This window comes from Clinocottus analis, unplaced genomic scaffold, assembly GCF_023055335.1.
Source record: "Clinocottus analis isolate CAN_PGR_092001 unplaced genomic scaffold, fCliAna1.0.p SCAF_13, whole genome shotgun sequence".
Classification (NCBI taxonomy): Eukaryota; Metazoa; Chordata; class Actinopteri; order Perciformes; family Cottidae; genus Clinocottus; species Clinocottus analis.
In genome coordinates, this window is record NW_027175854.1 from 10,850,001 (window position 1) to 10,877,500 (window position 27,500).

The 27,500-nt window shown below is 43.7% G+C and overlaps 1 protein-coding gene across 9 annotated transcripts in view; it reads right to left on the reverse strand.

Annotated features, from left to right (window-relative positions):
- The window catches only part of tcf4 (transcription factor 4), a 201,910-nt gene that overhangs the window by 17,509 nt on the left and 156,901 nt on the right, over nucleotides 1–27,500 (reverse strand). For all 9 annotated transcript variants that reach the window (XM_068573324.1, XM_068573323.1, XM_068573320.1 and 6 more), the window contains 7 exons: nucleotides 16,630–16,735; nucleotides 15,233–15,381; nucleotides 14,520–14,685; nucleotides 11,381–11,451; nucleotides 11,168–11,246; nucleotides 8,122–8,201; nucleotides 7,294–7,500 (listed from right to left, as the gene is read on the reverse strand). In XM_068573324.1, the coding sequence (XP_068429425.1) occupies nucleotides 7,294–7,500; nucleotides 8,122–8,201; nucleotides 11,168–11,246; nucleotides 11,381–11,451; nucleotides 14,520–14,685; nucleotides 15,233–15,381; nucleotides 16,630–16,735 (858 nt within the window). The remainder of the gene's footprint in view (nucleotides 1–7,293; nucleotides 7,501–8,121; nucleotides 8,202–11,167; nucleotides 11,247–11,380; nucleotides 11,452–14,519; nucleotides 14,686–15,232; nucleotides 15,382–16,629; nucleotides 16,736–27,500) is intronic.

The window sequence follows — 27,500 nt, forward strand, 5'->3', positions numbered from 1 at the left end:
TCTCTCTCTCTCTCTCGCTCTCTCTCTCTAACCCATCTGCGTGTATCTGTTCGAGGGAGAAACACAAACACACGCAGACAGGTTTGTCATGCAGTTGTAAACAGTCAGGACAAGTTGCTCTCGGCTGCTGCAGTAACACGTCCGAGGGAGGAATAAACTCCATCAATTTACCGACTCCGTAAATTGTAATATTTCACCCCATACTAGATGGATTTTCTGCAATTTCCTTTTGTCGTCTTCAATTACTGTTGCAGGCTGAAGAAGAAAACACACACACACACACACACGCACACACACACCCCTCTGTAGAGGAACAGGACATGCGGTATGAAACAGGAAGGATTCATCCCCGAAGGGGAGGGGGAATGTGATCAGGGCATTTTTTTCTTGAAATATGACTGTTATAGATCGTGATATTTCCTGTAGGCATTCCACAGAGTGGCGCCAGAGGGGAACGCCGGGGTTTCGGCAAAAATGAGCAGGGATCACGCTCTGGGGAGCTGGCACATTCAACACTAAATAAATATCCAACCCATGTTCTGTTGTTGAGCAAAGTCGTTCAGACGCGAAACAACGCCGCTCCGTTCTCTTGTATGTTGTATTCTGTACATGTGACATGATGTACACTGGGGATTTGAACTGTAAACAAACCGGACTGGGGTCTACGTTGGTCTCACACACACACACACACACACACACACACACACACACACACACACACACACACACGCACACAGTGGAACATTCTTAAAATTGAACAGCCTTTCCTCTGTGCAAACTAAGCACTTGACAGAAAGCACCTGCTGTAGCGACGTCTCACTCACACACACACACACACACACACATACACACACACACACACACACACACACACACACACACACACACAGAGCCCAGTGTTAAGAACTTCCACGGGAGGAAAAGTAAAGTAACTTTTTCCAGTGGCGTGATATGTGTGTGTTTTCTGTGGAGGACGACTGGACTCCTCCGTCGAGAAGAATGTTGAAAAGAAATGAAAAAGATCAAATATAAGAAGAGGACTAAAGAACTATGTTGTTTGTGGAATGCATGATGGCTTTTGATTTCTGAGCAAAACACATTTGGATAATCTGTGAGAATGGATTTAATCTTTTGTCAAATGATTAGCGTTTTGGTAAAAACTCATTTGTATTCAGATTTTGAACACATCTTTTTTACTATTAATATTATAACATTTTATTTTCTGAAATGAATTAACTACATTTTTTTATAGTTGGTTTGTCATATTCATATATTTTATGCATACACTGTTAAATAATCTCTAATAGTGGTGTGTGAGGGTTACACTGGCCTTTTGTGGAGCTTTTCTGATTAGGACCTGACCAAATAGGAGATGATTTTTGCCAAAGTATACTTTATAGTTCAACAATCACTGTAGCTCATACATTTTTTATTCTTCCTACCTAAATAGTATGCATTTGTATTTATTTAGTATTCATTAATATTTCATATTTATTTGTTTCTCACACAGTTCCTTGATACATTTTCGGCGCTCGCGCTTAGACTCGAGCACCACGTTGAATCAGCCAATCATCAAGGTGGTTTGAAGTGCATTCATCTGATCATCATCATGAAGGCCAATAATCATATCAGCACTTCCTCTTGAATATTCATAACACACAGCTTTTGAATACAAACAGTGAAGGTGGACTATATTAACACAGCTGGCTGTTCCTCGCCCTTTCAGGTGCACATGAGTTGCCGAAGAAACACAACAGCCCACGTGTATCAAACGCGAGGTAACAGTAGATGAGGATTTAAAATTATTATTGTTTTTTTAATCTCTGAATGCTTTATCTGAAGGACTGCTGTTTCCAAATAGGTTCAGAATAGGTTTCTCCAGTAGGTAATCCAGCCATTTAGCCGATGCATACGATTAAAAAACCCAATGAGGCTCCCTCCTGTGGCTCAGAAGTGTACTGCGGATAAAAATGTAAAATGCAGTTCTGCGTATTAATTTTCGACCCGAATAAAAGTATTTTAGAATGACTGTCCCGGTCCAGGGGTTTAGACCTTTTGTAACTTAAGGCCCCCTTTTAGAGCCGAGGAAACTTAGCTGTAGCTAACCGGGCAGGCTGTTCTCATCTGGCATCGCCAGCTATCACCCCGCCGAATGACTTGGTAACGTTATCGAAGTTCGCAGCACAGGAAGCCGCTGTTTGGATCCCCGTGTGAAATGAGAAGTCAACGTTAATTTATTTGTCTCGTAACTAGCGTACTTCAGTCACGATGCTTCCGTTTTTTATACCCAGACAATCTTTTCCTGAACTCAGTATTTCAGGATCTTTTCCTAAACCTTTGATGCCTCAACCGTAAGCGGGTTGTTTCCTGTGATGAGTTTATTTTCAAAATAGCGCACTGAAATTGCCCTGTGTTGTTGGCTTTAGAAAGGAAATGCGAAAAATGTTTCTTTTTTGTGGCATCTCATCTGAGAATATGTTGCAATGTTGCTGACCTGCGCGGCAATATTCTTATTGATATGATTAAGATGAAACATAACTCGTGTGGTAAGTTTCCAGTATATCCAACCATTTGGGAGCTCTGCAACCCACTAGATGGCGCTCTGAGCCCCACCAGAGGGAAAAAACAGCCTCAAACAGCACAAACGTTTGTGGACATCGGCTGCTCGTTTTGTACATATAGTTCCAGAACAATTTTAGAATGATGTCATAAAAGATGCATTTTTTTAAATTGTGCTAAAGATAAATGGAGCGACGGTAGATTTCCAGCAGCTTAAGTACTTTTGGTGACTGAGAGGAGATGCAGAGCATTAAAAGGCATTAGTGTGTTTTACAGCAAAGTGATGCAGATTACCACCCATTACACTGTCTGTAACACTGCCTAATGGAGACAGAGAGGGGCATTTCTCACCCTTAACTTTTACCCCTTTACCCTCCAATCCCATCTCTCCACTGTGTTATCGCACTACAGCGTCACAAGAAAAACAAAAACAAAACAAGTGCTGCTTTATCGTCTTTCATGGTCATTTTGTGTGTTTTAACCGACTGACTGCAAAGACGTGAGACGACATAAACTGAACACACGTGTGTGTCTACATTAACGCGTTTATGTACTTCAGTGTGCGCGCGTGATGCATTAATGTCTATATGTATGCGTCTCTCGCCCTGTCTCTCTCTCCAGCATCAGTCTACCACCTGTTTTCCCAGAGTTATGACCTCAGCCTGCAGGCTCTCTGCCCAACACTGCCAAACTACATACAGCTGTATGTGCGGGTGTGTGTGTGCGTGTGTTTGTGTGCGTGTGCATAACATAGGGAGAGAGTTGTTACATCTGCAAGGGAGTTAATGGAAAATACAGTATGTATACATATATAGAGAGAGGGAGAGAGAAAGAGAGGGAGAGAGAGAGAGAGAGAGAGAGAGAGAGAGAGAGAGAGAGAGAGAGAGAGAGAGAAAAGAACCAAGCGGTGAAAACTTAAGGAAGTGTGGGAAACATTACAGAAAGAGCTTCTAGAAATATGAAAATAAAGATAAAGAAAGGGGGACGAGGAGAATAGACAGTAGTGAAAAGGGGAATGGGGGAATGGAAAAAAGACAAATAAAAGGGTGATGAGGAGAGTGTCATAGAAACGAGGAGGGAGAGTAAACGTGTGCTTGAGAACAACAGAAGAAAGCCTCAGTGTGAACACAATGGCTTCATTTTAGACATTACATCACTCCTTCCTCTCGCTTCATTTGCTGCTCATTTGTTGTTGTTTTCCTCAGCACTCCCATCGAGTCTCTTCTTTTTCTTTTGGTTCAAACTTCCTGTTTACGCAGTACACTCTCACACGCCATACCGAGCAATGCTTTTACCCCCAGCAAGGCTTTTGGGTACCGATTGAAATGGGTCCACACAATCGAGTATTGAACGTGTAAAGAACTGTGGGAAGAAGTCTGAGCAGATTCATGATGCTGGTTCGCTCTTCTTCTTAAACGTGCATTATTTGTCTAAACCACTAGCCCCCCCGATGCAAGCTATGCTGTAAAGGCCACGTGGCTATTGCAGAAAGGCAGGACTTGACGACGGACAATTGTCTGGCGATAGTTCGACAACACATTGTCGTCAGCATAAAAACACTCTCAGTTCCACTTTGTCCCCACTTGTTACATGCACGCGGGTCTTTTCAGAATTTAATTTCATATTTGGTTGGGTTAAAATAAGTCAGTTGGTTATGTAAGTTACGCAAACTAAAGTAAAAACGTAAGGTTTAGTCAACGTCGGCCTGCTTTCACATGGGACACCAACGCTCTGACCGTCTCACACGCCGTGGACGGGATTTTGTTTAGTTGAAAGCTGGGTACCTTTTGTTTTTTTATTCTGAATGACTTTTTTCAAAGAAACTTCCGCGCCCACCTCTGGTAAACACAAGATTTAAAGTGGAGTGCTAGTGAACCTACTCACTGGATTGTAGAAGATAGCTACAGCTACAGAAAGTATCCAAACTGTCCATTGGCTCATAAACTCTCTGCCTCCATGAGAAAACTAATTCCTCTCTGGTATTGGATGGAGAGCAAAGTGGAGGGAAACTGAACGCTCTGGAAAAGAGCTCAGTGTTCAAATGGAGTTTATGCATTTCATTTATTTTATTTTTCGCAAATTACTATCTAATTTACAGTAATTTGTATGTCCATTACACCATTTTTACAATCGTATAAACAAGTGCGAGTCATCTCCTGCCGTGAGTCTGTCGAGTGAAATGTCCTCAGGGTGAAGCGACCCCGGTCCATGGAAAAACTCTTGTATAGAGCCGCTGTGTTTTCAGTCTTAATGAGTCTGTTTGTCTATCAGCAAATAATCCCGAGCCTGAAAAAACACACACCCACACACACGGGTGCTAATGACAGCACAAGGAGCAATTCACAAGCTTCTGTGTGTGTTGTTGAAGCGGCCATTAATAAAACTGTTTTTCAGCACACGTCCTTCACTTCATTTCATTCTCTTTTTCCATGCATGCGCAGGAGAGCGAGTCCCAAACGCACTTGGAATCATTTAAACTAAAAAGTAGTTTGTACAAATATTACTCTTAACGAGAAATTCACTTTGAATGTTTTCCCGGGCTGAACCGCACCTCACCTCGTAAAGCTAAACGCCAAATTATTCTCTGGGGACGTCGGAGGAGCAGAAAAAAGGCTTTAAAAGCTGCTCAGAGAGAAACTGAAAAGCAGTTTGCAAGTGCTTCCCTGAATTATACAAACTTCAAAATAACATAATGACATAATGCATCTTCTTCACATTTTGGCCAAATCGTTATGTACACAGTTTGTGTTCAAACTAGAAGAGCAAAGGTAAGGAAGTATTTCCTGAAGCATTTAGTGACTACAGTCTATAAGTCCTTACTCTCTAAATCACTTTAAAAAGTGCATATATTTTCTCTTAGGCCCCTTTAATAGTCCAGTGGTTCTCAAATGAGGTACGTGAGATTTAAAAAAAAATATATTTAAAATGAGCTCACATTCAAAAATCCTTTGAAAATAGTTATTTCATTAATATTTAATACAATATAAGTGTATGTCATAAACTGGACGCAGCACTAATAAGCTGAAAGGAGGAAACATAATAGTAGTATATTAATAATAATAATAGTGGTAGTATAATAATAGTAGTAGTATAATAATACTAGTAGTGGGGTCATAACGATGAGTGACGCCGTTCACATTACGTTTTAATCATGTTTACAGAAATTCAGGGCATCTTTATGATTGAAGCAAGAAGTAGACATAAACTAAACAAAATGCATGTGAGAGGGGAGAGAGACAGCAAAGGTGGGAGGGAGGGAGAGAGAGAGAGAGAGAGAGAGAGAGAGAGAGAGAGAGAGAGAGAGGGAGGGAGAGAGAGAGAGGGAGAGAGAGAGAGAAGAGAGAGAGCTGGACAGATGTGCGTGAGAAGAAGATAATCTCTATGGGTGCCAGCCAGCGTATAAACACACACACACACACACACACACACACACACACACACACACACACACACACACACACACACACACACACACACACACACTCCCCTCAGGTGCTCTCCATTTAGAAAACGACACTTCAAAGTAAATACTTTTAACAAAAACCAGACAGACAGAGAGACAAAGTTCCTGAACTGCCGTCTAGTGAGGGCGCCCCCTAGAGGCTGCAGTGTTCATTACAGCCACGTCACAGAACTGTTGGACAGAAAACCAAAGTGAAATGTCCCATCAGAGGCCTGATGGATGATGTCACAGGTCTTCTACAGGGAGAGAGGTGTTGTCTTGCGTGTCAGTGTATGAACATCTGGTTTGTGTGTGTGTTTGTGTGTGAAAATGCACCAAAAACGCACGAAAGCACAAGTAAACAAAAAGAACATGTTCAGGCATGTAAGTGTGTTCATGACGGCAGTGTTTCATAATGCTCTAACTCTCTCTCTCGCTCTCTCTCTCTCTCTCTCTCTCTCTCTCTCTCTCTCTCTCTCTCTCTCTCTCTCTTGCCCTTCTACATCTCCTACATCGCCTACATCACACATCTGTTTGGTTCTTTATGCTTATTGTTTCAAGTTCAGAAAAAAGAAATCCAAAATGTAATGGAAAACATGACTGCTGCCCATCTGACTTCATATCCTCTCCTCTTGTTCCTCCCCTCTCTTATTGTCCTGTGCCTTTTTTCATTTTATTCAATTTTAAAGTACATTAAACAAAGTGCATACGTTTTTTTGATTTTTTTTTTTTTTAGATATTAGATATTTTAAATTAATTTTGAGAGTGAGATTATTTCAGTGGCAGTGGCCCGAACAATGTCTTTACCAAATCATCTTTTCGGGGTTTTCCTTACTGAGCATTTACAAGACAACCGTCTGACTGGTATTTTGGGCCGCACACCCCAGAGTTATGATTCATGAAAGCTCCACAAGTTTGTGGATTAAAACCTCTCCCAAAAAAATAAAGAATTCTTGAAATGACAGATTCCTGTCACTTTGTTTACTGTGCATCGTGTCATTTTCATATCTTGTTGACAGCCTGACTGGCTGTTTAAAATATATTAAGTATGAGTATGAGCCCTGGTGACATACTGAGTTTAATATGTCGACATTGCTTTAAGTGTTTTTAACAAATAGCTCAATGTGAGGAGGATTAGACATTCAGCGCCGTAATATTTAAACCATGAATTTCAATTCTGTCATGTGAAGTGCATTAGTAAAATGTTTAACTTTGGCCTCAACAACACTGAAGACCATTTATAGAGGGTCACATTCATTCCCACAGTACAAAAACATGCTTTCGGGACCTACCATGAGGTGTCTGTTGGCCGACAGCAGTCCCGAACCGTAGCCGCTGCTCAGCGCGCTCATGGCGCCGTTGTGCGTGTGCGCGGCCCCGAGGAGGTTGTGCATTTCACCGTGCCCGCCGGCCATACCCGTCGACGGTCCCACCGCGTGACTCCGCAGCACGTGGATGGCATCGTCCAAACGCTCCAGGCGGTCCTCGATGCGACTTTGCTGCAGAGTGGAGGGACACGAGGGAGGTGAGGGGGCTTATTTTTCTATTCCGTCTGTAATCTGGATTTTCATTCTGAGATGCAGTTTGGATGAAACGGAAAAGTCGTCCGTCCGTCTGGGATGTCCTGATCTCTATGAACTGCAATGTGGAACTTCAGTGAGCTGTTGTTCTGGTAGACACAGTCCTCCATCACGATGAACACACTCTGTTGTTTACATTGAGTCAATCCAACCCCCCCTCACACACACACACACACACACACACACACACACACACACACACACACACACACACACGCTGCGTAGAGCAGCGAGTATGTATGAATCCCCAAAAGAAAATCAGTTTGAGAGACTTTTGTTGAAAACTACAGAGACCAGCTGTCTTTCTGAAATACAAGATGGCGTATTTGTGATTTACATCTTCAGCAGGAGCTGATGGGGCTCGGTGCCACGGACAGGTAAAGGACTCAAAAACGAATTGACGGGGTTATTTCAACCTTTTTGCTTTGGATCTTTTCATGTTTGGTCAGTAAGCAAAGCAACCACATCTACACCGCTGCACAATGGAGGGGGCTTGCAGACTAGACATATACATGATGTGGTGTGTGAGTGTGCGCGTACCAGAGAGTGCAACGGAGCCTCGTAGTTTGGCGACGACGGTCCCTGTCCGCCGTTCCTCGACCAGGCGGCTGAACTGGCAGCTAGGAGAGAGGAGACAAGGAGAGGCATCATCACAGGAGGTCATGGGAAGAAGACCAGACGAGATTCAGAGAACAACACATGGAGATAGTTGTGAGCGGGACAAAAAAAAATTGAGACGTAATGCTTCTTTTGTTTTTTTCTTGACTTTAGTCTGGTTCTGTGATGGACTGCCGACCTGTCCGGGTCGTAACCGATGCCCCCACCCTCCCCACCCCTCACGGTCCCCCCATCCCTCCGGCGAGGGTACCGAAAATGGACGTCTGTCTACGTGTGGATCAAAGACAAAACCTTTTTGAAGTCGCTGAAACAAACCACTCAACAAAAACACCTTGTTTGTGTTTTATATTTGTTTTATACAAGCAAGGAGGGTTTCGTCGCATCCACTTGTGGTGCTCGGACATAATAAATGTCGAGATGAGGAAGAAAAGATGAGAACAAACCAACTCATATCTCTCAGCAGAAATGCTAATACAGGCTTTTGTCTTTGTAAAAAAAAAAGAGGGTACAAGTGGTTGATTAGCATGGGCCCTCTGCAGAATAAACAGGCTTTTGTGTCTCTGTTCTTTTCTTGCTTTTGTGTTTGCCGCCGCTCTGAAGGGGGTCGTGTCTGAAACGACGGGTCTCATTAGCTGGTAGACGGCGGAGAGAGACAGCGACTTGTGTGAATTTACATCAGAGCGAATGGCGGGCCGCTGTCGGGGTTTCAGATGGGAGACGGGCTTCAAAGCGCCGAGAAGTTTTTTTTTGACGGCCGTCACCAAAAGGTATGGAGTCGTGTATCGTGCGCAGGTTTTAAAGGTGAGTCTCTTCTATTCACCAGGGCTCTGCTGGTGAATGGAATTTAGTCTGTGGGAAAAAATGATACTTAAAAAAGTCACGCAAGAGCATTCTTGGGATTCTTACCTCGACTTTTTGTTGTTTTATAATAAACCACCATAGATGGCGATATGGCCTTCTCAATATTTTCATATCTTTACTTTGATCAAAGATCTGTTTGATTTAACCCTTTAATCCACGTGTGTTGTGTGCGTGTGTGTGTGTGTGTATTCACACATTCATTCTTTCTATAAGCTGTGTGAAAAAGTGGGAATGTCCTTTTAAAGTCACATTCTTTTTTAGAAATGTAATCATTAATTATGTGTTCATTCATATAAGTTTTGACTAATTATTAACAACAAAAAATAGAAAAACATGTTTTTCTCTGAAATTTTTCTTCATCATTTCAAGTGTTGATTGTAAAAAGAAATGTATTTCTGAGTTTTTGTTATAACATTTTAGTGAATCTTTCACAATAAAGTTATTTGCACCATCAATGCATGAAGAATATCCAACATACAACCCGCCCCTTTAGCTCTCTGATGGCTGCTTAATCATCATTTCAGTCAATAAAGAGTTATAACGGGATAAAGAGTTCTGATTTAATGAGCTTGTTTAATTTCAGTTGGAATCAAATTGTATTTTTTCCCAGTTTAAAAATCGTTTATCCAGTCAGGTGAAAGAAGTGTTTATGACGTTCAGGTCAAAGTTTTTTAATTTTTCAAATTTATTTTTTCCCTTTTTTGGTTTTCCTCTTGATTCTTACTCATTGTCCTTCTCTCTCTCTGCTAATGCCTTCATCATCATCATCATCATCATCATCATCATCATATCCTGGTTCCCTGTCTTGTTTCTAGTTTCCTTTGCTTCCTTTGCCTCCTCTTCTCACCTTTCTTCTCTTGTCATTGCCTTTCAACACATCCACTCCTTGTGTTCCTCCAGATTTCTGCTTCCTTTTCACACTTCCTTCTGTTCCCCCTCATTTTCTTTTATTCTCCTCTTTTTCTCCTTCCTCGATCTCCTCTCTCCTTTATTGCCCGTCCTTACCCCTCCTCATCTTGGTCTCCTCTTACCTCTTCTCTGCCCTCACCACTGATCTCTCCTTTGTAACTCCGATCTCATCTCATTAGCTTGTGTTTCTCCCCTTTTTCTTAATTGTCTTCCCGTTTTGTCTCACAGTCTTTTCTCCCCTTTCTCCTTTATTCATAATACATGCTCATTACCATATGCTAATTAATGAATAATCACCTGGGTACATTCATGTGCAAATACAAATATATGTATTAAACGGCAGTGTAAATTATTCAGAGTCCGACTCTGTAAAACACCCCTGCAGAATTAGCCTTAATACCAATTTGCATGTAGTTTGCTCTAATAGGCGTCATTTCTAATTTGTAAAAAGTGGAGTAACTCCGACACAATGATAAACACCAATTATGGTTTAGCAGGCAATATCCGAGGCAGCTATAACGACGGGGAGGGGGAGAAGGAAGAGAGGTGCTGTAATTAAAGCTATCAGTCACAAGGTGCGGCTCCGAAATATCAAACGGTGTGTGTGGCGGCGACAATTAGAGGCACATTCGACATAACTATTATTAGGAAAAGTCGTTTTTCACTTCAAGGAGCAGGGAGAGTGGGGAAAGGAGGATATATATGGAGAGGAGACGCTGCATCTATAAAGTGTTTCCATTGTCCTGTTTTACGCCAAGTGATGGCACTTAAAAAGTAGTAGTTAGTTTCAGCTTGTTACATGAAATGATATAGCTGTAGATGAATGTCCTCTTTTTAGTTGTATTATTTTTATTTCTTTATTACTTCTTCTTCTTCTGTTCAAATCATTTGAAAAAAAGTCTTAACTCATTTGGAACAAGTTCAGGTTCAGGTTTCATGACATGTGGAACAAGTTCAAGTCTCAAGTCATTTTAAACAAGTTAAAGTCGAGTCTCAAGTCATTGGAATCAAGTTTAAATCAAGTCTTAAGTCTCGTGACATTTGGAACAAGTTAAAGTCAAGTTCAAAGTCCTCATGTTGATGATTTGTTAAATTCCTACTCCAGTCCAAGTCAGCTCTGCTTTTTCCATCTGTGTTTGTTGGTTGTGTGAGGATGTAGCTGGTGTCTTGTGATTGGACGGTGAGAGTCATGTGCTACCTGTGAGGGAGGGCGGGGAGCCGACTGGGGTGGAGGGATTTGACGAGTAGCTGTTGTTTGTGTGGTCCGGAGAATAGATCTGAAAAAAGATTACAAAAATGGCCAAAACGATGGATCACCACTCCAACAGCACAAAAAATATGAATTCATAAAATACTAAACAGATATATCATATGTATATATTGTGCGTAGGTTTGTGTGTGCGGCACTTACGGATGCGAGTGCTTTCCCTAAGGCGTCTCCTGTCTGAGAGCTGCTGGCTGCTGCACTCGACGCCCGGTTAGCTGTGACACACACACACACACATACACACACACACACACAGCGGGAAGAAGAGGGATGTATTCTTGTAAATAGGATGTCGTTAACTACATTGTATTATTCTTTCTATTTGCGCATCATCAGTCGATCCCACAAAACATGTTTTATGTGCTACTGTTCCATCTAAAAATCCAATTCTGTTATACACACACACACACACACACACACACGCACGCACGCACGCACACACACACACACACACACACAGTGTAGCAGTTGTGGTTGGTTTTACTGCGCAGTGTGGTAGCTCCCAATGTGTTTTGTTATGCAGGTGAATGTTGTTAATTCATGAGGGGCTATGTGCACCACAGACTCCTATCTGATGCCGGCGGCGGACCACGATGCATCTCTTCTGTGGTGCATTTAACACTTTGGCAGAGCACAGTTATATAAAACTTGATGGTGTGTCACGGCTAATATGGAGGTGTGTTTTCCGCGCGGAGCAAATTCTCGTGTCAGAGTTCACCAAACAATGTGTGAAAGCTCGGTCTGGAGTTGCCTCAGCGCCACGCTTGAAGCCATGCACATCGGCAAATCGTGGACTTCAATACGACTAAATCTGTTTCACACACTTGAAGAGCGCCGAGGCCACAGAGGAAGGAAGTGACCTCACAGGACCAGATGAGCGCCCCCACACACACACACACACACACACACACACACAGACTGAGGCAGAGGAACTCATCTCTCCTGATAGCAGATCCCAGATGGAAAGTTTACGCTCGCACACACAAGTTAAGACACGTGCACACACCCACAAACACAGACACACACACAGCACAACAAAACACATCCTTTCATGGCAAATTAATCCATTACAGAAATTGGCAGGACTGGACTTCTTTAAGCTGTTAGAGAGAGAGAGAGAGAGAGAGAGAGAGAGAGAGAGAGAGAGAGAGAGAGGAAGCAGCATATGTTTTGGGGTTAAAGCCTCATGTCTCACTCACGCCATACCACTGGCCTAGTAAACCATCCAAGGGATTACTGTTATACACAAACACATGCACACACACATGCACGCATGCACACACACACACGCACACAAACTTGTATCCTGACTTGACGCATAATTTAGAACACATGCAGCAGAAAATCGTTTTCATAAATGGGAGCTTATCGCTGGAAGAGAAGGAGGGCATTCAGAAATTGAAACTGATTTAGAAGTTTTGTCCATCTGTCAGTTTCTATCATGCTTTTTAAAAATGTTAAATCATATTATTGTAAAATCAGTTATTTTGTTGTTTTAAACACCTAATTATTTTTAAAGTTGTATTTGTTTTTTTGTCTGTTTCTTGCTGCCCTGTTGTTCCATATCAGCTGCATACATTGCATATTAGTATTCATAGCATATCATTTGTTGAAGCTCGTATACAAGAAATCTAATGTACTTTTTTTTACCAACGGGAAATAAAGATTTGACGCCTGTTGTTCCTTCCTCTTTGAAGTAGGGCTGCAGCTAACATTTTTAGGATTAATCTGCTGGTTGTTTAGCAGCTAAAACATCAGAAAATTAAAGAAAACGTGCCGAGAGTCCAAGCTGACTTCTGCAGATGGTTGGTTTTGTCCGTCCAATAGTCCAAAACACTTGATTATCAAAACAATTATTCTCTGTCAATCGACTAATCGCTGAATCAACTAACCGCGGCTCGAAAAGAGGAAGTGAAGTCATTATCGTGATGCCAATCCACTTCAGTCTTTCGTGTAAACGGCCAACACTGTTGAGCTCGTGAAGTGTTTTGGTTCAGCCCCGTTTGCTAAAGATCACGTTCCAATACGATCAGACAGCATTGTGACGTATACTTTTCCAGGGGAAACGCGATTAGTCCAGGAAAACGATTGTCATTAGAAACATATTTGTGACGTGTAAAAAACGCGAAAGTCAACATTGAGAAGATCTTGGGGACGGACGGGAGGGTCAAACAGACACAGGACGTTCACACAGGAGAAGACAGTGTCTTGAGTTATGTTAAAGTCACGTCTGTTGCTTGAACAACTTTAAGTTGAAACAAGATGTCTATGAGTAAACCTAATGAAGTAGTGTTGCTGTACTTTTTGGGGTTTTGTTTCACTTCATAATGTTAACCACATGTTTTAAAATGTTTCAAACGTGCGGCTATTTCCGGCACAACGTAATTAAGCATGCAGCGTCGTCGTACGGGAACAGGAGTTTGTAGGAGGCGAGGTCGGTTGGTTTTGTGATACCTTCAGGCGCGCGCCACCTGCCGCACGTCACCGAGAGCTGAGGAGTTCGAGTCTGTGGTTCCGCCGACAGAGAGAATGATTGTTTCAGAGCTCATTATTAAAATCACTTGTAACCGGCACGGATCCACGGCGACCACAGCGTCTGCTGCTCTCTGTGGAGACAACTCACTCCGCTTGTTTACTCGCACGAATCGGACCGACGCAGAGAATCGGCCCGTGAGCGCCGCGCGTCCTCCCCCCCCCTTCGTTTGAAGCGCTCATGTGCGCAAACATCATACGTTAGCATTTAAAACGACAGCATCATGTTTTTGTTTTTTTTATTAGCTCCATGTTGTGTTTCCACTCATCTGCTCTGGCTCGTGTGTGTGTGTGTGTGTGTGTGTGTGTGTATGATAGCTTCGTGGAATGTGGAGACGTCTTCCCATGAAAACAAACTTTCAATCTGTTTCTTATTGCTGGTCCTATTTGTTCTATGAGACTCAAAGCAAGGGGTCCATATGGCATGCTGTGTGTGTGTGTGTGTGTGTGTGTGTGTGTGTGTGTGTGTGTGTGTGTGTGTGTGTGTCTGTGAGAGTGTGTGTGTGTGTGTGTGTGTGCACGTGCATTCGAGTCATATCGCCGTTCGAGTTGGTTATATTATCTAGTGTGCTCGGCTTCAAAGTACAAGTCCAAGTCAGCAGTTAACTCGAGTCCTAAGTCCTTACTGTTGTCACTTGAGTCCGACAGTCTGACAGAACTTTGTTTCAAGGCATTCAAACGAGTGGAACCGACCTCATGCTATTCCACTGATTAACTGGAGTCAAACACGGGCGCAGCGCGGGTGTCTTACCCATGATGCTTTCTGTGCCGTTGGTGGAAGCGGTGCACGAGGCGGTGCTGTAGTGGTTGCCCCCTCCGCCGCTCCCTCCTCCTCCTCCTCCCCCCGCCCCTCGGTGGAAGCTGGACATGGGGGGGAGGCTGGAATTGATGTCTGCAGATGAGTGCGACGGGTAGCTCTGCGGAGAGATGGGGCGGAACTGAATAAAAGTTCAAGGGGGAGACGCTGCAGGGGAACGTGAGGCGGGTCTCCATGAAACTCCCCCACGTCCATTACACTGACGTGGAGAAATGTGTTTTGCTGGCCTAGTTGAAATGCTGTTCAAATGTGTGAATGAGGCATTGCCTGGTTAAATACGAGCAAATTGAAACATTTGCAGAACAGACACCATATATTGAGAAAGAATCCATGTATCCTAACATTACATGCATGCTGAAGACACGACAGAAAGTGCATGTCTCTCTATGTTTAAATATGCAAATGTTACGTATATAATGCTAACCTTTGGAGCAATTATGGGAAATCTACTTTTCTTCTTCTGAAAAATCATGACATTTAAGGGAAAACTGACTTAACCAAAGAGTCACGACCTGAACACAATATGTTTTCTGCCGGGATGGCAAAGGCCCAACCAACGAGTACCAGCCAATCAGATGCAGAGGAATTTTCTGCCATCCGAGGAAAACGTATGGACCACGGTGTCTGTGATTCACCCTTCTACTCACCAATCTGTCATGAGGGTGAATCCCGCAGTAGGAGGAGCTCTGGGTGGGGCCGTGGGACGAGTTCCCGCCCCCTAACATGCTGCCGTGGTAACCCTGCTGGCCCATGCTGCTGCTGCTGCTGCTCCAGGGGTCGCCGCTATGGTGACCGTCTGACAGAGGGAGAGGAGAGAAGACAGGTACACGTGAGTTTGGTCATCTTAACCCTTTTAGTACTGTAATGATGACAGTCTGCCTGCTCCTTTTTGTCTTATTTATCAATAAATATGTCAAATGTCCTTTTGGCAAAATTATTTTGCTCCTTTTTTTCCAGGAGAAATGTCTTCTTAGCGTTCAGAATCCGTTGGAATTACGTCGATTGCGAAAAATATTCACGGAGTTACGGTCAAGTTAGTTTTGCATCCTGTTTGCAAGTTACTTCCTGTCGCCGGTGACAGCTCCGTACTGGAAGGGTTAAACCACTTCATGCAGAAACAGGAATTTAAGAAAAACATCTGTGTGAACGCGTTCCTTTTTAAGATTAAAGAATAAGAACAATGACAACAAACCCGCTGCCTGTATTTTTATCAATGGATGAGGAGCTTTACTATAAACCTGCACATCTGCCAGCCGAGTAAATGTTCTCGCTCACAGAGATGAACAATGGAAGTTTATAATGCTGTCATGATGTGTTCAAATGCAACCTTGTGAAATGTAGTTTCTTAATCAAGGAGTTGTTTGAAATTTTCCCCGCAATATAAAAAGGATTCAAGAGAGGGGATTATGAGCTGTTTAACTTCCTCACTCCAGCTCGAAGCAGCTTTGAACACATCATTAAACTATCAAACAAAAAAATCAAAGCAAGTATCAAAAGAAAAATACAATATATGTCATTACTAATCATTTCAATCGTTTGTTTTTTATGTAAGAGATGATCATTACAGGGTATTTTTTTTTTTGACAGCTTTACGCTGACTTTAGGATTGTTGAAAACATTTCTTGGGATGCTTCTGGGCCAGATGAAAGCAGTTATTGGAGCTTTGCTGGTGATTATAAGCCAAAATAGGCAAACATCGTAAGGTCAGACTTTTTAAATTTTATTGTAATTGGTAAACTTTTGCATCCCGACTGTTAGACGCACGTTTTGAATTCAGCCATTGGAAGAAATGGCCACGCGTGAAAGCAGCGTGACCGAGCAACGCTCACGCCAGTGAAAGAGTTTACGAGCATCCGACTCCTCGTCTGTGTTGTTGAGGATTTCAGCCCAAGAAGAGGAAGGAACAAGAGGAATCCGCTGCAGGGAGATCTGATGTGTGTGTGTGTGTGTGTGTGTGTGTGTGTGTGTGTGTGTGTGTGTGTGTGTGTGTGTGTGTGTGTGTGTGTGTGTGTGTGTGTGTGTGCGTGTGTGTGTTCACGAGTACCTGGCATGAAAAACGAGCTTGGGAAGCCAGCGCTGGGAGGTTTGGAGGAGGGATAGCCCGGTGAGTCCCTGTTGTAGTCCGCTGTACTGGCAGACGGAGCGTACACCTGCAACAGAGAAACACACAGCGTCGTCAGAGATCAGAATACAACTTGTTCTCGTGGAGGTTCTCGTTGAGGTTCTCGTGGAGGTTCTCGTGGAGGTTCTCGTGGAGCACTTGAGGCCCAAACACAGGACACGAGGCTCAGCGGGGAAGTCATCTTCCAGAGTGATTGACACGTCCCTCTCCTCAACTCGAGCCGTCAACAACACACTTCCTTAACTGTCACTGATCTTTGCTTCTTATTTTCTGGGAACCTTGTCTGTTAACATGTATGTTTTCTTAATTTTGTGAAAGAAAAGCAAAAAAGCACTTTCAAAATACAATGTATTTATGTTCATGTTGTATATATATATTTTTTATCTTTTCAAAAAAAAAATTATTAAGTAATTATTAAAGTAACATTATTAAATACATTATTCAATACTTAATATGTAGCCTTTTGCACATTTTCTTTGTGCAAATGCATTTTTTTTTTTGCATTTTGAACACTTTCAAACATTGTTTTTGACTTATTAAAAAACATGTAATGTAAATGTGTGTATATAAAGTTTGTAAATTATTTTAATTGTCTTAAATTTAGCAAAATTAATAGATTTGTATTACTTTTTAAAGGGGTTCAAATAATTCAAGATTTTATTTTTTCTATTTTTAAATAGGATCAATTTTAAATGAAACATTATACAATCTTAGCATTAGGAACATGTTATTGTTAATGTAACTTAAAATGCTATTTCCTTTAAATATACAATAATATTAAAAACTTTGTTTTTAGTTGCTGAGTGCTTAAACTCAATTCACCACGTTCAGAAAAACGGTGGCCATGGAAACCGCATCAATTGCATCCACACTGCCCGCCACATTTGGCTAAATGACTGATACCATATTCTCCCGACATATACAAAAGCCACGAAGCATTTTCTGTCCCGCCTCTAATTCAGACTATAGCTTTTGGACTGCAGAAAGAACAAGCTGCTCTCAGCGGGGCGGCAGCCTCGCAGTAAAACGTGAGACTGCGAGCAGAAGCAGCCGCCTGTCATCGCTGAGAAACAGGTGACGTTGTTCCTCAGCAGCACGGCGGCTGCGTGAGAACACGATGCCTGTGTTTGGTCATGCTTTCTACTGGGGGTCCCCGCAGCATGCCTCTGTGTGTGCGTGTGTGTGTGTGTGTGTGTGTGTGTGTACATAGCGTGCGAACACTCAGCCATGACGCTCGGCCGCGCCGCATGACGCAAACCCTGGAACAGCTGCTTAAAGCGCTCCTCTCCGCTCCCCGACTTCCCCACTGATTCCCATCGAAATGAAAAGGCCCGGCTCCACAGCTACCCCATAATCTACCGCGATCCCCTGGAACAGACATGAGCCGCTTTGTTAACTTCACAGCATTTGCATGCGGATGGAACGCAGATGCGGCGAAAGAGAAATCTGTTGATAAAACGCAGACAGAAGAAATGAAAGAGAAAGATGGAGAAAGACACAAAAGAAACACTTGGGGGCATTGTAAAAAAACTAAACATGAAAAGAAAGGAAGAAAAAAAGCATCGCCTCACTTCCCACACTCCCTGAGAGATATTATTAAAAACAGAAAACTGCCAAACAAAAACATCCTGACTCTTTTGTCGGATCACTAAAAGGTTGTTACTCTGCTGAAGCTTTTACTTCTGAGAGGAAGAAAAATCCAATTTCCTTTGACTTGAGTTGCTGCTTTGTGTTCTTTAAGGTAAGAGGACCAAATGTGATCAAATCCAAGCAGGAATCTCGGAGACTTTTGCGACTTTTAAAACAGCTGTTGGAAGGGGACTTAAGGGTATTTACACTGAATAAGCGCCACGGCGCCGAACTTTGCAACATAAATACACATTCTAAATTAGCCTTTTTGGTTCTCAGAAAAGGACCAAGGGAGTAAGGGCACAAGGGAGCCACCTTTGCGCAGGGCCTTGCCAAGCCGACCCAGAGCGAAGGGGAATGCGCCCGGCGAGAGACACAATGGAAGTATCAAATATCTGAAAACCACTTTTGTCAACCTCTTCATTCAACGTGTTACTACCTTCACCAAAGAGGTTATGTTTAGTTTGCTGTTCTGCTCGTTCCTTTGTCTGCTTGTCGGTGTATTTCTTGGAAAGCTACATGCCCAGTTTTCAGGGCACTCGGTGGAAGGGTGTGAGGTTGGCCAAGGAGGAACACAAGAACCTAATTTCGAGCACATCCAAAATCATTCATGATTTTTTTCCCTTCAGTCCTTCACTATTGTTCAAAGTGAAGGACAACACAACTCTAGCGTACGTTGTTGGAACCAACAGCTGTCGAGAGTGGAAAACTCACAAACTGCAAACTGCATCCGGAATATGAAATTAAACGTTGTGCATTTGAAAAAGATTCAAAAAGAGGTTCAGACCCCCGGTGGGTTCACACCGTGACGGTGCAGCAGAGATCTACTACGACAATCAGGACAGCTGAGACGGAAGGGAAACTGAACTGATCTGAGGAGCAAAGGAGACTGGGAACTGTGGGAATGAAAGACCGAGGTCAGGAAACAAGCACCCAGCCACACACACACACAAAAACCCAACCACACACACCCCTGCAGATGCAGAAACGTAAATACACAGATGTAAGTTGCTCAGTGAAGCTAATCAGCTCCCACAATGCACCTTGCAGGAGTTTTAAGGATGCAAATCCATCAATCTCAGCACTCGCGCACGCACACACACACACACACACACACACACACACACACACACACACACACACACACACACACAAACACAGTGTCTGTAGATGTCATTAGACCTCAACTAAAATCCCACCAAACTTCCTCCTCCTCCCCTCTGAGAACTGAGTGTTCTGATGATAAAACCACATTTATTGACCAAAGCGTGTACGCGAACACACACGCAGACACGCATGCACACATGCTCACACACATGCTTAAGTTGTTCCTGGAGAAAACTTAGATTTATGTCTCACGCCGCGCCGGCATATTTTCCCATTGAATATGTTGTTTGACCGGTGACGAAAGACTGTGATTTGTGCGTGTAAGTGGCTGTGTGTGCGTGTGTGTGTGTGTGTGTGTGTGTGTGTACATTTATGTAATAGTGTGTGTGCACGTTTGTGTGTACGTGTGTTACGGACAGACAGACAGAAACAGGTGCAGAGTGTGTTCAAGTCGAAGGAATGCAGAAAGACACAATAACAAACTTGCTTCCTGCAGTCTGCAACACACACACACACACACACACACACACACACACACACACACACACACACACACACACACACACACACACACACACACACACACACACACACAGCAGTATTAGCATTCCCACAGTTAGTAGAAAGCAGATCTCGAGCCAATCAGAGAGACCCTTGACAGTGTTGTCATTTCTTTGACAAGGAGCCACAAACCAGAGAAAAGTAAGAAGCCGTAGAAAGCTAAAGAGAAACCAGTGACACCAGGAGCGGAACATTACTTACAAGCCCCCCTTTAAAGTGCAACCAGACATAATCAGAACCAATATGACCAGTTACCATCCGGACCACAATAGAAACAAGTTTGGAGCGCCACAACAAAATGAGTAGACGCACCAATAAAAAAATGGAACCACTTATGCAGTAAGTTAGAGTAAATGGAGAGAAAACAGCTATAGCAGTGAAACCAGTAAACAAGGTCTTGGGTCTGTACCTCAGTGTGAACCTGGTCGTGTAATAGCAGCCCGTTAAACTCATTCTCTGTGTAACGGCTCAATGGAACCACCTCTGTATTAGGATAGGAAGCTGTCGAAACCGGTTCTGTAAAACTATCTGTAACCACAGTGGAACCACAGAAACCAACGAAGGCCCGATAGAAACACGATTACTGCAACACGATAGAACCCCGGAATCAGAAACCTGCTGATCAGCATCTGTTCTGTTTCTACTCCGACCAATCAGAATGCAGTCCACCTGGTTCCACCTGGTTCCACCTGGTACCAATAACACGACAAAACATAATGGGTCCCAGTGGAACCAGTACTGTACAACAGCACATAGAAACCAGTGGAACCAGTCACCGTATTACAACAGAAACAGAAACCAGTGGACCCGCCCCCCTTCCCCGCCAAGCGACATAACACAAGCCAGTTGACCTTGTGGGTTTGCAGAAGACGACAGATACCTCCCCACAGAAACCAGTAGCAGAGTGGAGCCCTGAACGGAGCGGGTTGCGTGACCTCCCGCCGGGTCGGGATGTTGAACAAGGATTGGGGGAAACATCCCAAGATCGCATCAAAGCGTCGCCCCCGGCAACAAGATGAGAGCATAAAGGCACATTCCATTGGAAACCGATTCCTCACGGAGCTGAGACGACACACACACACACACACACACACACACACACACACACACACACACGTCTTCATTTTACTGAGAGCAGCCCACCAACCCCGCCCGACCCGCAGGAGCAACGACAGCGGCAACAGCAGCAGTATGGAAGTGCTCATGCAGGCTGTACCTGGGCCCAGCACGCCGTTCACAAGAACTGCTTCTGTTGGACAATATATTGTCCCAGAAAATAATTAAACAAACAATATTATTGTGTTTTTAGGACATTTTTATATCTCTAACTAAGGTTGGAAAAAGGGGCGGGAAGTTTCCAGTAAATTTCCGGAAAGTTTCCACAGGAATTTGGGCTCGGGAATTTTGGGAATTTTGAAAAAAAAGAAATGTGCTTAAGTTTTTTGCAAAAGCATTTAACAGGGAACTTAAATGTAGTTGAGAACAGGACTATGTACACCGAGCTCAGCTGGACCCTGAATGCAGCTGCTTGTGAACATTGTTTGCCAGAAACATAAACGTAAACATAAAACATTTTGTTGTTTTTGACGTTTTTGTCATCAGTGTTGCGTCTGAATGTTTCAGCCTGATGGCTGGCAAGTGAGAGAGCGCCGAGTTGTGTAGAGGCCAGAGCGGTATTGCAGACAGATAGATTTCAATTACAGCTGCTACATATTGAACAAAATAACTAAACGAGTTCATTTTTTAGAGCTGTGAACTTAGTTCAAAATTTTAAATTATGGGCTATGAACTGAACTAGTTCATGTAGAAAGTGAACTTTCCCAACACTGTTTGTCATTAGCATATTGATTACTTGGTAAACTGAAGCCATGTTCATTTAATACCAAGTTTATTTGTATACAGTAGACTTTTTACAGCAGTGAGAGTAGGAAGTATGTATGTCCACACAAAAGTACACCATCACCTCCATTATTCGCTGCTTTCAGAATGTCAAAACAGTCATTTTTAAAAGTTGTATTATAAATGTTTGCGTGCATGTCTGCTTATGACAAGGTAGATACAGTTAAATTACCCCAAAATTTCCAGTTAATTGCTGTTAATCTGTGTTAATTCCCGTTAATTCCCGTAAATTCCCGTTTATTCCCGTGGAAAGTTTCCAACTTTCAACATTCCCGGAATTTTGCAACCCTATCCCTAACATAAAAACAATATAATAATGCGAGTACGCCATTTCAAAAAGCAATGGACATTTAATGCTTATTTCAGCTATTCTATAAGAAGGTCATGTTCAAATATTGTGCGATAAATCGATAACATATCTAGGCCACTCCCATATATCGTACAGTGAGTCGATAACGTCCATATATATCGAACGATAATTATCGTGACGCGGCTACCGTGCAGGTCTATTGGCGGCCGGCAAAGTATATTTGCCGACTCATTTGAGCGCCCAGGCAGCGGACAATCTCCTGACAACACACGCTCGGCAGAGAAGTCCCGGTGCTGTGACTCTGCAGAGAGCCAGCTCTCCAAATACCTTGTTAGCGAGCGTGCAAGGAGCCGAGCTGGGAAGGATAGCTTTAAGTTAACAATAGAACTCAGCTGGCTCGGCCTCCCGCTGATCTACAAACAACAACAATATCGGAAGAGCCAAAAAGGAAAAGCTCACGGGACGTTAAATTTACACCACATTTACGAAACAGAAAAAATAACAACAGAGAGCCTAAAAACAGAATGTTTCCGTGTTTCAGTTCTAACTTGTTGACAGTGACGGGAACCCCTGGAGGGTTTTGTCTGGAACGAGAATGGGAGGACAATAAATAGAACAAAGTGAAAAGCTTAAAGTTGGCTCCTGATGAAAAAAGACAGTAAAACGGAAAGAAAGGAAGACAAGAAGAATGGAGCTTTTTGTCTCTGTTTGGGCTTTTGATGCTTCTCCTCTCCGTTATTGTCTCCAAATGTGGGGAGCATCTGTTCAACCTCTCCGCCTCGCCTCCTTCCTGCCGCCCCTCTGCTCTGGCAGAAAGAGCAAGGGGGGAAGCTCCTCCAGCTCTTCCTCCAGCTCTTCCTCCAGCTCTTCCTCCTCTTCTTCCACCAGTATCAACCTGAGTCTGTCTCTTTAAACTTAACTATTCAGTCAGTGTGATCGCACGTCAAAGAAATGGAAGTCCCTGTGAACATACTCATTCATACAATTCACAGCGTCACCATACGGTTTGAGGAGCATTTCAATCATCACATTTTGGTGATCAACTCTTGTTTCCTCCTCTCCTTATCTCTCCCCTTCTCTCGCCTCTTGTTTCCTCCTTTCCTCCCGTTGTCTCTCGCCTCCACTCCAATTATTGTTTCACCCCTCCTCTCCTGGTCTCTCCTCTCCACTTTTGTCATCTGCGGCTGCCACATCTTGATGTGCAGGTCGACGATGAAGTTATTTTTGTCAAAGCATTGCAAAGAAAAAGACAGAAAAGACACAAATCTGCATTCTGTTCTCCCTCCTCTCTCCCTTTCTCCCCCCTCTCTCTCACACACACACAGTTTACCACGCTTCATCCAAAGCAGATGTGCTGGAATGTGAACACTCAAAGGAGCAGTCACGAAACCTCTTGACAGACACACACACACACTCACACACACATACTCACACCCTCAGCTGCACCTGTGCCTGCCCAATTCTCTCCTTCCCCCCCTCCCCTCTCTGTCCTCAGCCCCCTTCTCTTCCAGCATGCTGCTCTCGCTTCGTTGCGCCTTCACTCGCCTCCGCGCGAACATCACTCCGCCACAGGAAGCACAAACAATGGAGGGTGACGCGCAGAAAAATACGCGACTCACAACTTCAACCAATTAGCGGCTCATTTACCGTGTCAAAGGTTCTTTTATTGTTTAAGCGGCTCAGAAGCAAACCCATTACCCATGCACCGTATCCATGTCCTCCACCTCCCGAACACCTGTAGACGCAGCTCTTCATCTCCCCGCTCACCGTGTACCTGCTCTGAGCCCCGTCCGGAGGCAGATGTGGGAAAGTGAAAATCAAACGCGCCGCAGACGGATCAAACACATTTCAGGCGGGGGTTCTGTTTTTTAGATGTATTTTTATAGCGGAGATCTGAGCCGCGGCCCTCGGAATCCTCTGAAGGTTAATTATGTTCCTGATTCAAAACACATGGACCTGGAAAAAACTGTGAGTATGTGTGTGTGTGTGTGTGTGTGTGCGTGTGTGTGTGTGTGTGTGAGAGAGAGAGAGAGAGAGAGAAAGCGGAAGGAAATCCCACCCACCACCTCCGAGCCGAGCCCTTTATTCTACCAACCTGCAATTGCACTAATGCGAACCAGATGTACACACACACACACACACACACACACACACACACACACACACACACACACACACACACACACACACAGAGTTTGGAGCACGGCTGCATAATTGACTCCATATGATACAGGACAGAGAAGAGGGAGAGACAACTAAAAAGAGTGAGGACGGAAAGAAGCAGAGGGAGGAAAAGAGCATTAGAAATTGAGATTTAAAAAGAGGAAGTTTAAAAGATGAAGAGATAGTCAAGGAGATTTTTTTTTAGAGAAGGGGGCGGGGCGAGGGGACAGAAAGAGAGACTTTGGATTTGTTTAAAGTCTAATGACCACGTGAAAAAATAATCCAAAAGTAAATAAATGATAAATACATGAGAGGGGGAAATAAAGACAAGTAAAAAAAAAAGGGGGAAGCATAATAAGAATAACGACGCTCGAAAGAAATAGCATCATTATTGAAATAAAACAAATGAGACACAGACAGGAGGGTGCTAAAGTCATGATGGAAACACAGAGCCATGCACTTAAAGATAGAAAACACACACACACACACACACACACACACCGTGAGTAATTGGAAACATCCAGCGTCTTCACACACTCACAGAGAGTTTCATGGACCGAAACACATTCTTCAACTCACTTGTAACGGAACGCACACACACACACACACACACACACACACACACACACACACACACACACACACACACACACACACACTCCCTGTGGAGCTCAGGCTTCCTGTGGCTTGATTAGAGCCCCCTATGTGAAGACAAGTGGACTCAGCATGTGTGTCTGTGTGTGTGTGTGTGTGTGTGTGTGTGTGTGTGTGTGTGTGTGATAGCATGGTGCACCTGTGACTGAAGGGGGGTCGAGTTACTCAGACAGAAAACACTAGGGGGCCGGACAGAGAGAGAGAGAGAGAGAGAGAGAGAGAGAGAGAGAGAGAGAGAGAGGGGGGGGTGACACATGTGAGCGGCTGTGAATTTTCGGGCCTTAAAAAAGTGTGTGTTTGACCGAGGAATGAGGAGTGTGTAAGTGAGAACAGGAACAAGTGAAATTGTGTTTGAAGAATACTTTAAGGAGGAACCACACACAGACACACACACATACACACACACACACACACACACACACACACACACACACACATTCTCTCTCTCCTGATGCTTGTCCTGTCATTACCATTCATTTTAATATACTATTTATTTATCCATTTACTCTTTTCTTTTGTTTCCTCTCTTGTTCTCTCCTCCTGCTTCATCTTCTCTTCCATCTCACCTTTTTTGTTTCCTCCTCTCCTGTTTACTCGCCACCTCCTCTCCTTGTCTCTTCCTCTCCTTTCCCCTCTTCTCCTCTCTGGTCTTCTCATGGATAGTAACTCAGTCAGCAGCTCTTTAGTCACAAACCCTGTACACTTGTTATGTTTCACAGTTTTTCATAGATTTCTGACCCTCTCATGTTCGAGCTGCTGACCCCAGAGGGCGGGGAGGCCTGTGTTTTTACTCAGCGCTCCAGCACTGAGCTTTTTCAGGGAAACAGTCGGACACACAGTGTGTTTTCACTTGAACATTCAAACCTTCAAATGACTCATTTTATCCGGTAACAGTCCGGAATCACAACGCGCATCAAGAAGCTGCGTCCGCACACAGACACGCAAAACAGTGAAATTGCTAATTAAAGACAAACAAACAAATGGGTAAAAACAAAGTAAAGAAAAGCATTGAATCGAGGAGAGGAAGCAGGCAGTCCAGTTGTGTGGCTAGTTTACACTGCGGCCTGTGAATTAATTCAAGATGGCGTCGGGTCTGGCCAGGAGCCACAGCATCAAAGAGTCAGCCAGCCAGTGAAGTCACAGCACTTTAATTGGCCACTAATTACACCGAGACTGTGTGAGTGCTCTCTGTGGCCTCGCCTGGATGTGTCCTAGTGTGTGTGTGTGTGTGTGTGTGTGTGTGTGTGTGTGTGTGTGTGTGTGTGTGTGTGTGTATGTGTGTGTTTCACGGTATGTTAGTTGGTCAAAATTGAAAATATGATTTATGTTGATTTTTTTGTGGACATTTCCATTGATCCATCTATCAACTCCATCCATCCATCATCCATCCATCCATCATCCATCCTTCCATCATCCATCCATCAATGGAAAGGAGCCTCCCTGCAGTGAGGCTCCAATGCGCAGCACCAGCCGCCATCAAATACAACACAAAATCGTAAAATAAAAAGATTGAACTCCTCAAACACTCCGGCAGTTCTTCGGGTAGAACAACATTAACTTAAACTGCTCTCTCTCTCTCTCCCCCTCCCTCTCACACACACAAACACACACACACTCACACACAGACTGACCAGATGGTTTATTACACTCATCTTCAAAACGTGACTTTTGTCTTTCTCACACCAGAACTGTCCACAGGGGCCGAGGTGTCCCGGCTCACGGTGAGTTTGGATCTCCGTGAGGTGTGGACAGCATGTGGACGCAACCCGGTGCCTTTGTCATCAACCGTCGGCTATCATAATAACAGATACACACTTTGATTCTGAAAGATTCTTAATAACCTAAATGTGCACAGCAGCTGCTTTGACCATTAAATAAATCCCATCACTTCTGGATCAGACAGGGTCGCATTGAAGTGTCAGGTTTTGGACACAAGTGTCACACCGGTGCTTCTCTCGTCTGTCAGTCACATGACTCACAAGTGTCACCAGTCAGTCGAGCGGACGTGTTCTTTCGCCGTGTAAACTTTACGTTCTGTGGGGAAAGTGCTCATGACAAAAACACTGTCAAAAACTATATTAGTGTGCAAATTAATGTCACAAAGAAACACCTTCAGTGTGTAAAGGCCTTAATCCTGAGTGTGTGTGTGTGTGTGTGTGTGTGCGCGCGTGTGTGCGCGCGTGTGTGTGTGAGCGTGTGTGTGTAGGGCTAAAGCGCAGCCTTTCACATCTCCTTTCCCAGGAAATGGAGTAGGCTATGCTCATTACACACATACACACACACACACACACACACACACACACACACAAACACACACACACACACACGATGATTCCAGTGATGGGGGAATATGGGGTCTCATAACATAATGTGGCTTTATAATGTCCCCCATGACACAGGAAATAGCCAGAGGTCTGGGACATAGCGCGCCTGTGTGTGTGTGTGTGTGTGTGTGTGTATGAGAGAGTGT